Raw genomic sequence first — 14,338 nt, forward strand, 5'->3', positions numbered from 1 at the left:
ACATTGATTCCAGGATCAGAGTCCAGCAGGTAAAAGGCTAGCACCACCGTGACAAATCAATGTTGCTTTATTTTTGTGCCGCGCTGAACTTAGGGACATTCTGTACTGACAAGCTAAATCTGAGTTAAGTCGGAACTCCAGTGTTAACTCCTACAAGGGGATTATCTCTTGTAATGTCATTCTTGACTGTTAATCATCGAGGTCGTGTAAGTTAAGGTTTGTAAAGAGCATAGTGTGTTAGGTTGAGCACAAGTAACTAAGCCTCTGAGACTGCAGTTACCTTACGAAAATACATTTGTCAGACATCTTGTAAAAAGGATGTTTATTACTTTAATTATAACAGCCTGTCCTGAGAGGAAAGAGGCTTTTTCAGACGTTGTTCAGGAGAATGGAGACTCAGTAACCTTTCTTCTGCAGTAAAACTGGCCCTATGACTGCTTTAGAGCATAGGTCTGGTGGCCAGTGATGCTGCTTTTGGAATTTGAAATTTTATTTGGAATAGATGAGCACCTCAGATAAATGCGGACAGAAATGTACATCATGCAACAAGAGGAACAATTCGGCTGGGCTGTGGTCCCACTGTGGAGCCTACAGTAGCATTTAAGACCCTGGGTTTAATTACTAGCATTGCCCCCTCGATAAAAATAGAAAAGGAGAGCATCCTAAATCCCCACCAATCAGGAATTGAGGATTGGTTAATCCAATTCTGTATAGCTGTTTCTATTTTGTTTTGTTTTGTTGTTTACTTATTTGTTTAAAGCTTTCGTGGGGCTGTTGGCTCTATAGTTAAAGCATACATTGGTCTTACAGAGGACTCAAGTTCAGTTGCCAGGACCTTCTTTGGGAGTTCTGACACCTCAGGCTTCTGCAGACACCTGTACACACATGTGCATCGTTAAAAATAAAAATCTTAATTATAAAAACTGAGACACACACACATATACATATATCTATCTATAGATATAGATATATAGTCAAGGAAAACTATCTCAAATCTTTTATAGTTACACAAAACATGTACAGTACTCCAAATTATTTTAAAAGGTGCAATATATATAAAATGTAAACTTAGGCAGCATAAGTTTGTATGGGCCAACCAGACTTAAATGATGATAGTATGATAGTATTACCGGTAAGCTCGGGATAACTTTTCCTTTGTTCTTTAAACATTTTCAAATCACTTTTATTTTAGACAGTGAGCACATATTACCTCTAAAATCAGTAAAAATAATATATTCATATTTTAAAATATTAAAAATTAGACCTCAAATGAATCACCAATATTTAACTAAAATTTACTCAACACTAGATAATATATTATCAGCAGACAAACTATCCCATCATCACATCAGTGACCTCTTTTCAATGACAACCATTAGTCTAAAGGAGCTGTTCTTGAGTGTTGGTCCTAATACAGATAAGTTCTCTATGTAAATCTTCATTTCATTTCTGTTGTATGATCAAGGAAATAAGCAAATCAGCTTTTCCTTTTGTTCAGTGTAACATTAGTTCCATTCCCTTTTTGCTGAGACTCTGATATTTCTCATATTGTTTAATTTTTAAATTTTATCATATCTGGAGGGATAACTTAAATTTCCAAGGAATTTAGCTGTTACTGTTAAATTCATAGTTAAGCTAATTGCACTGGTAAATGATTCAAGATGTGCTATGTTAAAAGCCTGTTCTTGTAAATGAGCAGGAAACACGGATGAGGAAGACAGTGCTTCAGAATCTGAGCTGTGGAAGGGCCCTCTGCCAGAGACAGATGAAAAGTCACAGTAAGTCTGAGATTCATAGATGCTCCCTTCTGTCGTCAGCCGAGGAGGCTGTGGATACAGCTGTTCTTGGTATCACTTAATGAAAATATTTAATGCTATGAGTGTTTATTCAGTGCCAAAGACTCCCTGCCCTGGTAAGGTGGAAGTTTATTACCAGCCATTATTCTTGGCTCTAAAGAGCCAGTGGGCCCAACATCCGTTCACTTTAACAGACAACCCTCTGTTCTTGCTTGGATTCCTTCTGAGGGCGCTGTTCCCTGGCATCTAAGACAGCCTGTCTCTTGATGTTATGATTCTCCTGACCCATGCTGGGGAGCCCCTTGAAGGTTTACACAGGAGTAGGAGAATCCTTGCCAACACGCCTCCCAGCCTCCCAACAGCAGATAACACTTGCTGTGTGCAGCGGCTGATGCAAAGCCTGCAATACTTGGCTGCAAACACTACGTTGTTTATTGCTTGATGCTTCTCACTGTACTTGACAGGTTATACTGAAAGTAATGTCCCCTCAAAGTTCTGTTCTTGTGTTTAGACATAAACTTTTCTAACACAAATACGTATTTACTATTCCCAGGCTAATAAAGACTGTGGCCTGAGCAAATGTTCTCACATTCCTGGGAGTAAGACTTGTATTTTTTTTTAACATAGTTAGTTTCTGTTTCATGCATTTCTTAAGCAGGTTATAATTTGAAATAGTGAACAGAGAAGATATAAGGTCAACCAAAAGAGCAAAGAGAAGCAATAGTGTTTTACACAGTATTTCAAAGAAAACTGAGGGCCTTTGAGAGAGGTACCAGCATGTGAGATATTCCAATTTTAACAGTTTTGAGAATAGATGTTTGTCTAGAAACTCCAAATTATTTGAATTATGAAAACATATTGGTATGTAGAATGACCAGCTAGTATACTGAAAATATTTTGTTTTTATTAATCTCATAATGTACCTAATTTTTTACTCTATTGATTTTTTTAATTTAATTTTTATTATTTTGAGTACTCTTGATTATAATCAATGTTTGTACTTTTTTAATAGGGAAGAAGAATTTGATGATTATTTTCAGGACTTGTTTCTATGAGCAGAGAGAGAGGCTCATTCCTTGGTGAGGAAGCGTACTATGAAACTCCATGAACATGCCCATTGCCGTTGAGTCTGGACAGCCACGGACAGATGTTTCGGAGGCTCAGGGACTGTTTCAGACACTTCCTCCTTTGTTTATGTAGCATCTTGGTTGCTTATGTACAAATCTGTTTTGGCCATAGCTCTCCAGTATATGATGCACTGTTTTAAGTGGCATTTGAACATGGAGTAATTGGCATTAAACTGTAAATAAATTATTTAGTGTCTGGTTTTAAAATGGTTGATGTCAGAGTCTTTTCTTTTATCAGACAGTTGTTCATTTACTCTATAGCTGCTGACCAGGCTTCTGTTAGGCATGAGGCGCTGTGCTGAGCTATTACAGTCCTTTCTGAACCAGCAGAAAATGGTAAATTAGTGTCGGCTGTACTGGTGTTAAGTATTGTGTAAAAGTTCCTCATTTCTTGAAGATGTTCTTCAGCTTATTGCTTACACTGAATAAAAAGGAATTTTATTTGTAAGGGAAATTATCTGAAATGTCCAACATCAAAGTTGGTATTAGTACTGGAATTCCTATTCTTACAATAAAAGAATATTCATCGTCCAATGATCATCAGAAAATAGAGTTGTGCGAAATTAAATGGTAACTGGGAAGACTACACATCATTTTACAATAGAACAATATATTTTGGAATGAAAACATAGTTTTGATATTAAGTTCACGTGTGAATTCCGATCATTAGGTAAAAATCACAGCGATCTTCTTGTGTATCAGGTGTGGGTTCACACGGGTCCCTGAAAAGAACACACAGAGGCACTCTTTGGATGATGAAGACACAGAGGCACTCTTTGGATGATGAAGACACAGAGGATGAAGAAGACACAGAGGCACTCTTTGGATGATGAAGACACAGAGGATGATGAAGACACAGAGGCACTCTTTGGATGATGAAGACACAGAGGATGAAGAACACACAGAGGCACTCTTTGGATGATGAAGACACAGAGGATGAAGAAGACACAGAGGCACTCTTTGGATGATGAAGACACAGAGGATGAAGAACACACAGAGGCACTCTTTGGATGATGGCTAGCCTTTCTAGCTACAGGGGGCCAGCCTCTGCAGACTGACTCCATTGCTTAGCAAATGGCTTTTTTTTTTTTTTTTTTTTTGGTTTTACGAGACAGGGTTTCTCTGTATTGTTTTGGAGGCTATCGGTCCAGCCTGGCCTGGAACTCACAGAGATCCGCCTGCCTCTGCCTCCAGAGTGCTGGAATTATAGGCGTGCGCCACCACCACCCAGCACAAATGGCTTTTTTAAATTATTTAAATTAAAAATAATCTTATTTTCATATTAATCCCAGTTCCCTCTCCCTCCCGTCCTCCCATTCTCCCCATCCACTTCCCAGGGAGGATGAGGCCTTCCATGAGGGATCATCAAAGTCTGTCACATCATTTGGAGCAGGACTGAGGCCCTGAGAGGCAGAGCAAATAGGCAGAGAGAGTTTCCCTCCATAGGGATTGGGCTCCCAAAGCCCATTCATGCACTAGGAATAAATACTGGTTCCACTGCCAGAGGCCCCATAGACTGACACCCACGTTCAGGGGACCTGGTTCAGTCCTATGCTGTCAGACTGGGGTCCATGAGCTCCCACTTGCTCAGGTCAGTTGTTTCTGTGGGTTTTCCCAGCATGGTCTTGACAGTTAATGGGAGTCATGTTTGAAGGAGTCTGTGATGTTTGACATCCACTGTGCAGCTGCTTCATGATTTGGCTCATTACATAGTAAGCTATTTCATACTTGGGGCTCAGGCTGGAGATGGCGCAGGAGTTACTACCACTTGCTGTTCTCCCAGAGGACCCCTCTTGGGATCCCAGAACCCATGTCAGGTGACTCATAACTGCCTGTAACTCAAGTTTGTGGGCATCTGAAGCCTTCTTCTGGCCTTCACCAGCAGAGGCACACACATCACATAGACTCACATAGACACATACATATAAATAAATCTTAATATATCTTGTGACTCATTTCAAGATTGAAATTTTTAATTTAACACAAACTGGCAGAAAATTCATTGTTTTTGTTCTTTAAACTTTATTTACCTCACAGAGTTTCTAGGTCAGCAGTAGATATTCTGTGGATAGTCACATGGCAGTGTCTCTGGGGATGTTTCTGTTTTGTTACTTCAGGGTGACTGGACAGAATTCAGCAAGGTTCGTTTGAATGCTTTTTTTCTTGGAAACTAAGATGATGCTTGAAATATAAACCAGTTGGGTTGTATTACAACATTAAGCACGTTTTAGACTTTCTGTCATTGGTGCCACCTCCTAAATCTGTGGCAGCTAGTGAAAAACCAGAAAAAAACTTTATTAGGAGTCAGTATGATATAATGCTTTTATCTGTGCCAGGTCTATAATTAATACTAGCTTATAAAAACCCCAATGGTTTGACTGTTTAAAACCGTTTTTTATTCACATGGCTCACTTAAAAATGAAAGTCAAGGAGCTAGAGATGGCTCAGCAGTTTAGAGCCCTTGTTGCTATTGCAGAAGTCCCAGGTTTGATTCTCAGTACACACATGGTGGCTCTCCACCATCTGTAACCCCATTCCAAGGGATCTGAACCCTCTCCTGCTCTCTGTACGCACCAGGCACGTGGTGCACATACACATGCAGGCAAAACACTCATACATGAATTGGGGAAAACGTAGTAAAATGTAAGAGCCAGGTGTGGTGGCGCACGCCTTTAATCCCAGCACTTGGGAGGCAGAGGTAGGCGGATGGATCTCAGTGAGTTTGAAGCCACTGTGAATTCTAGGACAGTCAAGGCTACATGGTGAGGCTTTGTATAAAAAAAACGTTTTTGATACAGAGATAGCCAAGTGCCAGATGTGGTAGTACACACCTGTAATCCTAGCATTCAGAAGGCAGAGACAGGCAGGTCTTTGTGAGTTCCAGACAGTCTAGGCTACATTGTGAGACTCTCAAAAAGCAAAGTAAAATAAAACTTGATAAGCGGTCACTCAGTTACCATGTCAGTGTTTCAGTGAAATTAAACAAGCTGGAATCTGAGCCAGAGGTACAAAACCTGAAGCCCAGGAACACAATGGCCTTAATTCTCAAAGAATTCAAGTAAGAGACAGAAAATAAAAATAAATGTATGCAAATAATGTATAGAAGACCTGTGTCCACTCTGGGAGGAATTAGGGGATGGACTGCAGTCAAAACAATCCAAATACATTGTATACATACATGAAATTATCAAAGAATTAATAAAAATGTTGTATTAAAGAATGAAGACTAAATAAATATAGGAGCCGCTTGGAAAAGGTGGCAGTATCTTTATCATCAAACTTTTAGTCCTAAGGAATTTCTCCTCATGGACTCATATTCTAACAGGGGAGACAAAGTAACTTCAGAAGTTTAACAAATTAGTCAAAATCTCCTGTCTTCCTGAAGAGCAGGGCAGACCTCCCTGTGCTAACCCCTCCTGACTGTAAAGCAGCTGGCTGCAGGCTGTTCCCTGTCCATCCACATCAGCCACTGCTGACACTACCAGCTCCATTGGTACCTGGTACTTAACTTTCCATCCCCTCTTCACTACACACGAATGTGTTTTTAAATGATTCTGCCACACCAAGCTTATTCCCACTTCAGTAGTAATTTTGCAGATCTTATTTTTTTTCTTCTCCACTCACCTCTGCTCCTTTGTACGAGTTGGGACTTACGTTGTGGGACCTCAGCACAGACACCCCTTTTCAGGGACACCTTCCTGTGCTTTCACCACGGCTCACTGTCAGACTTCAAATTGGTTGCTTAATGCCCAGCTCTCTCCCTTTAGAAGCAAGAGCTTGGAGAGAAGGTCTCTGTCGTTCCCCAAGACCTATCTAACACAGCTTTGTGAGAACACATACCCTGTGACTATTTTGATGAGTGGGCATGAAGGCATCAGAAACTCTCACTGTTGAGGGACACCTGTAACTTTGATAAGGCAAATATTCCCACTCTAAATGAACTGCTTAAAATCTGGCCAAATGGTGCAGTTGTGTAGAAGCATGTTCTTGTAGGGCCTTCCACCCAGAGGTTTCTTCTATGCCAATAGGACAGTTTACAAAATTGTTACAGTGCTAACCTTTGGAGATGGACAATAACATGGCAGCCTGAGGAAATATCTCAGTAGGAAAAGGGTTTGCTGCCTCAAACACAAGGACCTGAGTTTGATTCCCAATACCCGTGTGAGAAAGCTGGTCACGGTGGTACATACATCTCAGCCGGGGAGGTAGGAACAGACGATACATCAGTCTTGCACTGTGTTCTCTCATCTATTCCTGACCTTCTGAGCCATGTTTTCTAGAGATGCCCTAGAGCCACCTTCTAGAGGGTGCTAATGCCCTCTAGAAGCACCTGGACCAGTCTGGGCCTGTCAACTCCTGGAGTTGTATAAGATCTTGTCTGGGGGCAAACCAACCCTGAAAACTGCAGACTTCTTAAACTCCCCTGCCTGCATCAGCAAAGCAGTCTTCCTGTTAGCACTTCCATTCCGTACTTTTGTCCTGTGACACCTACACCCCCGCCCCCTCAACCCCCCACCCCCGCTTCTGGCTGCTGGGTTCCAACTAACCTTTTCCACGCACGGCTCCTCCTTCCTGCTTTGCTACCTCCTCCTCGGTCACCCTCGCCTTCGCCTCATACTCCTCCTTCGCCTCATACTCCTCCGCTAGTGACTTCCATTCCACTCTGTTCTTCTGAAGGCCGGTCAGCATGGGGGTGATTTCCTTGTGAAACCGTGAGAACTCCTGCAGAGGATTTGAGGCGGGGAAACTAGTTAAGCATCTCGTTGACTTTGGTGTAGAAGAGCAGCGGTGAGGTGGGTGGGGTCTGGAGGTGCGGGGTGAGCCTGGGTGCTTCCCTGGCTTGGGAAAGGCAGGTGCTGTCTGTCAAGTAGGTATGTGCGTGGTTAACATTTGAGTTCTCCCACATTTTATTCCACTCTGAACAAACCAAAGTCAATGGAGGAAATGACCTAGTGGTTTTCTTCACTGGTAACTTTTTTTTTTTTTACTTCAATTAGCTTTTTGTTTTTTAGGCAAGGTCTTGCTGTATAGCCCAGGCTGGCCTAAAACTTGTAGTCCAAGGTGACTTTGAACTCTTGATCCCCCTGCCTCCTGAGGGCTGAGATTACAGGTGTGCACCACCACACCTGACTCACTCTAGTTATGCTTTGAAAGGAAAATTCTCATTTAAATGATTATCCAGTTAATTCAAATAATTTGTTTACGTACCTTATACACAAATGTACAAACAAAATCAATAAATCCCACTTGAAGTTTGGGGAGCTCATCTTTTTTGTTTCTGTCCATCATAGGCTAGAAAGAGAAGTAAATCCTTTTAAGATGTTTTCCTGAGATTTAGGGAGAGTTTTTAATAAGTGACACTGCTATGACAAGGTCTTTACAATTGGTTGCTGCTGCAGCACTGTCCTTTCCAAATCACCTTGTTCCCAAAATTCGTTTGCAACGAGAAGTGCTACCTGCAAAAGACAGAGGCATGGTTTGTGATACCCATTGTTAGCAGAGAGCTTTTGCCATGTTAGCATGATTGACATCTAAGGCTAAGATTGTCCTGTCAATGCTTTCGGTATCATCAAGCCAGCTTCTCTGAAGCTGTAAAAAAGATGCTACTTACAGGTTATACTGAAATGGGGAGGGGTTTTCTTCCCATTCGAGGGTTCTGGACTCTAAGAGTATATCTTCTATTTGTATTGCTATCACTTCTCAATTAAGAGGGGTGATAGGAGTTTCTCAAACCAAGATGCCTCGAGCCCTCACATTTTCCAATCCTCTTAGCGGCTGTGGTCATCTAGCATAGGTTTGCATATGATGAACACACACACACACACACACACACACACAGAGAGAGAGAGAGAGAGAGAGAGAGAGAGAGAGAGAGAGATTGGTGCACATGTATCTTGACAGCATGTGAGGATAATCAAGTGTTAATTCATGTAAAAAATGAATATAGCTTGATTGACAGGCATTTGTTAACTACCTGACATTGGTGGAAGCCAGGCTTGCCATGAAGGAAGAGATGGAACCTTGTCTTTCAGATGCTTACAGTATAGTGAGAACAGTTTGTCCTCAGTGTGGTACCTTCTACAACCCTAACAGGCTTACTGCTGTGGAGAAGGAAAGAGGCACATCAGGCCAGAGGGAGGCGGCATTTCTGTTGTACCATGAGAGTGAGCAGTAGATCTCTAGGCAAAAAGGAGGAGAAGGCTGTACACAGGGAGATACAGACTGCCTGGGTCTTATCCCAGAGCTTGGAGTGTGTCATGACAGCATGGGGTGATGGGTAATGACCCCAGGAGGGTGAGAGAGGGACAGATAATGACAGACAGGCCTGTGCACTCTGTCGGGGAAGATGAACTTATGTCTCCAGGCCAAAGTTCCCATCTGTATCTCGTGCTTGTTTCTGTTTTTTTTTTGTTTTTCGTTTTGAGACAGTGTCTTGTTACACTACCCGGGGTAGCCTTGAACTGACAGTCATCCTGTCTCATTGTCTCAGGTGCTGGCATTACAGGTATGTATCGTCACAACCAGCTCAAAAAAAAAAAAGTACTTCTTAAAAACAAATAAGTGAGTTTAGCTCACACAGCAAGTTCCGGGTTCCGTAAAGAGACCTTATCTCAAAAATTAAGGTGGAGAGTGTTTGAGAAAGACATCCCAGCTTTGGTCTCTGGCTTCCACTCCTGCTCTTCCAGAGGACCTGAGTTTTGTTCCCATCACCCACATGGGCTCACAGCTTCCTGTAACCCCAGCTCTAGGAGATCCTATGATGCTTTCTCCTGCAGCACCACATGGGTAAACTCTCTCCCTCTCTCCCACTCCCTACCTCCCACTCCCTCTCTCTCCCCCCCACACAAACACACACAGGCACACACAATTTAAAGGTTATTCAAAAATATATGAGGATGATTTCCTTCTTTGTTTGCTTATGAAGACTCCCGTGTCCTGTATGTAAAGCTTACATAAATGTATATACTTTTCTCTTTGCAGGCCTTCTTTTACATAGCTACTTTTACTTTTACTGCAACCACAAACCAAGGATGGCTGGGGAAAAAAGTATTTGTCCTCCCCCACAATGGGTTCCAAATGACTTTTTCTTTCTAACATAACAATCAGGATGGGTCACTGAACCAAGGTAACTCTGGCTCCTCTGCAGATGGTTTCACCTAGGTGTCATTGAAAAAGGCAGCTTCTTCCAACCAATTAATGAGAAAGCAAGTAGCTAAGCCTCACCTTCACCCTTGGCCTCACCCCAAGTAGATAAAGAACAGACCTGAATGTGGATGCTCAGTCAGCACCTTCCAGAAGAGCCCAGGGAGCAATGCCAGCTAAGTAGAGTGAACAATCCCTTCCACCAGGGCCTGTTCTGACTTACCTGCCTACTGAAGAGCTCACACGTTGAGGTCATTTAATAGGCCTTATTATGTAGCCCAGGCTATCACTGAATCCTGTATCCTCCTACATAAATATTTTATAGCTTGTTCAATAATAAGGAATTCTGTACCCCACTTTCACCACCCCTCCATTTTCTTTGCAAAGCCTTCTGTATTTCCCTTGTTCTGAGACATACTCCTATGACCCACTGACCTGTTACTGTTTGTAAAGACCAGAAGAGGACTCTGGGTTTGCCAAAGAATACCCTGTGGCCCTTCATGGGATTTAGGCAAAACCTGAGGTGTGTGACAAGAAAAGAAATGCCTCAGGGTTTGCCTGACTCTGCACTTCCCAGGGCTTGATGATGGCAGACTGGTGTGTGATAGGTCACAGATGTGTGATGGGTCACAGGTATGTGACAGGACAGGCCATGCTGCTGCACTTACCTGACTGTACCACCTAAGTGTCTGGTTATAGGTATGTGATGATGGGTCTCAGGTGTGTGATGATGGTCACAGGTGTGTGATGATGGGTCACATGTGTGTGATGATGGGTCACATGTGTGTGATGATGGGTATCATAGGTGTGATGATGGGTCACAGGTGTGTGTGATGATGGGTCACAGGTGTGTGATGATGGGTATCATGGGTGTGTGATGATGGGTCACAGGTGTGTGTGATGATGGGTCACAGGTGTGTGATGAATGGGTCACATGTGTGTGATGATGGGTCACAGGTGTGTGTGATGATGGGTCTCAGGTGTGTGATGATGGTCACAGGTGTGTGATGAATGGGTCACAGGTGTGTGATGATGGGTCACAGGTGTGTGATGATGGGTCACATGTGTGTGATGATGGGTCACAGGTGTGTGATGATGGGTCACAGGTGTGTGATGATGGGTATCATGGGTGTGTGATGATGGGTCACAGGTGTGTGATGATGGGTCACAGGTGTGTGTGATGATGGGTCACATGTGTGTGATGATGGGTCTCAGGTGTGTGATGATGGGTCACAGGTGTGTGATGATGGGTCACAGGTGTGTGATGATGGGTCACAGGTGTGTGATGATGGGTCACAGGTGTGTGATGATGGGTCACAGGTGTGTGATGATGGGTCACAGGTGTGTGATGATGGGTATCATGGGTGTGTGATGATGGGTATCATGGGTGTGTGATGATGGGTCACAGGTGTGTGATGATGGGTCACAGGTGTGTGATGATGGGTCACAGGTGTGTGATGATGGGTCACAGGTGTGTGATGATGGGTCACAGGTGTGTGATGATGGGTATCATGGGTGTGTGATGATGGGTATCATGGGTGTGTGATGATGGGTCACAGGTGTGTGTGATGATGGGTCACAGGTGTGTGATGATGGGTCACAGGTGTGTGTGATGATGGGTCACAGGTGTGTGATGATGGTCATAGGTGTGTGATGATGGGTCACAGGTGTGTGATGATGGGTCACAGGTGTGTGATGATGGGTCACAGGTGTGTGATGATGGGTATCATGGGTGTGTGATGATGGGTCACAGGTGTGTGATGATGGGTCTCAGGTGTGTGATGATGGGTCACAGGTGTGTGTGATGATGGGTCTCAGGTGTGTGATGATGGGTCTCAGGTGTGTGATGATGGGACACAGGTATATGACAAGTCACAGGTGTGTGACAGGACAGGAAATGCTGTGGGACTTGCCTGACTCTGCACCTCCCAGGGTTTAGTGATGGCAGACAGGTCACAGGCAGTCATCATCATGGCCCTTATGAAGGAAAGAAAAAACATTAAACTAGAAAAATTACAAAACCTGCTGTTTTGCTAAAATGGAATTAATATTCTGACTGCTCACATAATGACCTCCTTTTTGGTTGGGTCAGCAGTTATGTATTTGATGGTTTCTTCATGTGGCATTTGTTCACAGGCATCAACAATCTTTTGAAACATGGTTCTCTTCCTGGAAAAGATACAGCTGTGCATCAATTTTTCCAAAGAAAATGATCCTAAGTTTGTGCTTTTGTATTATGTGTTCCCTTCTGCCTTGGGCTGTCTGCCTAGCAGGGGCCAAGAGCCAGGGTTGAGAGCAGGCAATTCTGACTATCTCTGGCATAGAGAGGGTTGGAGGCAGAAAAAGTACAAATCACAGAGTGGAGAGAACCCATGAAAGTTTGGATCCAATAAAACCAAAAGTTCAAATAAGAAAACAGCAAAACAGAGACACAAAAGCTAGGAGCTGTACCATCATAGCACACACTCCCAACAAAAGCACAGAAGCCAAAATACTGGTCTCGTTGGCAATTGGGAAACATAGACCTAAACAGTGGAGTATCGACTCATACTCAATAGGTTAGCAAACTAAAATCTAATGTGTCCAGATCAAGAGTACTTCAGATATGGGACCAGAGGCCTCAACATGCTGCTGGTATGATGTAAACGGTGCAGCCCAATACTGCAAGGCGGCATACACAACATACATGTACATCTTCCCACACCCCCACCTCTACGTATAGAAACTTGAATATATGCACAATGATCTGCAATGTGGCATTGTGGGCAATAATGGAGATAAGACACAATCTGAATTTACTTGTGTGGAGGAGTATAAGGTAATTATTGTCTATCCAACAGTTGAACACTGTCTAATTGAAGCAAATGAACTGGCTGTCTGTGTATTACCAAGTAAACCTTCCTTCCTTACTCTCTTTCTTTCTTCCTTCCTTCCTCTCTTTCTTCCTTCCTTTCTTTCTTTCTCTCTTTCTTTCTTTCTTTCTTCCTTCCTTCCTTTCTCCCTTTCTTTTCCTTCCTTCCTTCTTTCTGTCTGTCTATCTATCTATTGTCCATCTATCATATATCTATATCTGTATGTGTGCATGTTTGTGTGTAAGGGGTGAGTAGGGATGACAGGATGGGTGCACATTGATGTGTAAAGGCCAGAGGTAGACATCAGGCGTCTCTCCTTGAGGGGTCCTTTCCAACTGTCCTCACTAACATTCTCTCCTTATGCTGGGGATACGGTTGCTTCATGTCACCCTCAGCTTTTTGTATGGGTGTCGAGGAATCCAAACTCTGATCTTCATACCTATATGGCATTTGCTTTACCTACTGAGCCCTCTGGCGTTCCCTTTCATCCATTTTTAATTGTATGTTTGTTTGGTTTCCTCAGGGTCTTGTCTTGAATCTAACATGCCAGAGAATGCCTTGTAGTGCTTCAACATGAATATTTTTAATCAGTCTACAAGTGTCATGTCACCAAAAGGCAAATCTTTAAAAAACAATGCTGTGTGGGAAGAGCAAGTTACAGAAATATATTTGCAAACAGTATGGTGCCAGTGCCACGTAGGGACATGAGGGTAAAGCATGGAGCATACCAGTTCCAGATGGCTTTCTTTGGAAGGTAAGAGGACTTTGGGATGAATTGGGGATGGAGTGCCCCAACTATATCACTGCTTCTCTTTCTGTCCTTAAAAACTCAATTCTGAGCCAGGTGGTGGCACACACCTTTAATCCCAGCATTTGGGAGTCAGAGGCAGGTGGATGCTGAGTTTGAGACCAGCCTGGCCTCCAGGTGAGTTCCAGGATAACCAGGGTCATACAGAGAAACCTTGCCTCGAGAAAAACCAAAGACCCATGGATTCTGAAGCACATGTAACATGATGGGTCACCACTGGTGGGTTGTGAGCCCTGGGTGTCTGTCTGGGTACCATTATGTTGTCCTAAGCATTTGCAGTCATAGCTGGACTGTTTAATGGTTAGATTTTTAAGGACGATTAGCAAGGCAAAATTTGACAGTGCCAAAATCACCAAATATTTGGATCCTATAAATAGCCTACCTCTTTCTAGTCAGTGTTCACCATGAAAATTATATTTCACTTAGAAGAAAATGTGTAGATGCTTGGCATATCCGGTCTCCTTGTGTAAAAACTCAAGTTTTGTGAGTTTAGTTTGTGTGTTAGAATCATCAAGATTGTTCAATCCAGAACTCTCGCAAGATCAAATTTCTGAGTCTGAAATAGCAAATACCAAATTCTGGGCAAACATTCTAGCATTGAACAAATCCAGT

At 42.9% G+C, this 14,338-nt stretch overlaps 2 protein-coding genes across 4 annotated transcripts in view; one reads left to right on the forward strand and one right to left on the reverse strand.

Moving 5' to 3' along the window:
* The window catches only part of LOC101831558 (protein FRA10AC1 homolog), a 29,027-nt gene extending 25,897 nt beyond the window's left edge, over window positions 1-3,130 (forward strand). Inside the window, exons 13-14 of one of the 2 annotated variants that reach the window (XM_040744923.1) lie at window positions 1,697-1,778; window positions 2,809-3,130. In XM_040744923.1, the coding sequence (XP_040600857.1) occupies window positions 1,697-1,778; window positions 2,809-2,851 (125 nt within the window). In that variant the 3' untranslated portion in view covers window positions 2,852-3,130. The remainder of the gene's footprint in view (window positions 1-1,696; window positions 1,779-2,808) is intronic. The other variant, XM_040744927.1, reaches the window with a different exon arrangement.
* Window positions 3,131-4,875: 1,745 nt separating this feature from the next.
* Pde6c (phosphodiesterase 6C) overlaps window positions 4,876-14,338 on the reverse strand; it is a 49,121-nt gene continuing 39,658 nt past the window's right edge. For both annotated transcript variants that reach the window (XM_005063635.2, XM_021224718.2), the window contains 6 exons: window positions 12,131-12,235; window positions 11,980-12,043; window positions 8,305-8,379; window positions 8,132-8,215; window positions 7,471-7,645; window positions 4,876-5,193 (listed from right to left, as the gene is read on the reverse strand). In XM_005063635.2, the coding sequence (XP_005063692.1) occupies window positions 5,132-5,193; window positions 7,471-7,645; window positions 8,132-8,215; window positions 8,305-8,379; window positions 11,980-12,043; window positions 12,131-12,235 (565 nt within the window). In that variant the 3' untranslated portion in view covers window positions 4,876-5,131. The remainder of the gene's footprint in view (window positions 5,194-7,470; window positions 7,646-8,131; window positions 8,216-8,304; window positions 8,380-11,979; window positions 12,044-12,130; window positions 12,236-14,338) is intronic.

This window comes from Mesocricetus auratus, unplaced genomic scaffold (assembly GCF_017639785.1).
Source record: "Mesocricetus auratus isolate SY011 unplaced genomic scaffold, BCM_Maur_2.0 Super-Scaffold_4256, whole genome shotgun sequence".
Lineage (NCBI taxonomy): Eukaryota > Metazoa > Chordata > Mammalia > Rodentia > Cricetidae > Mesocricetus > Mesocricetus auratus.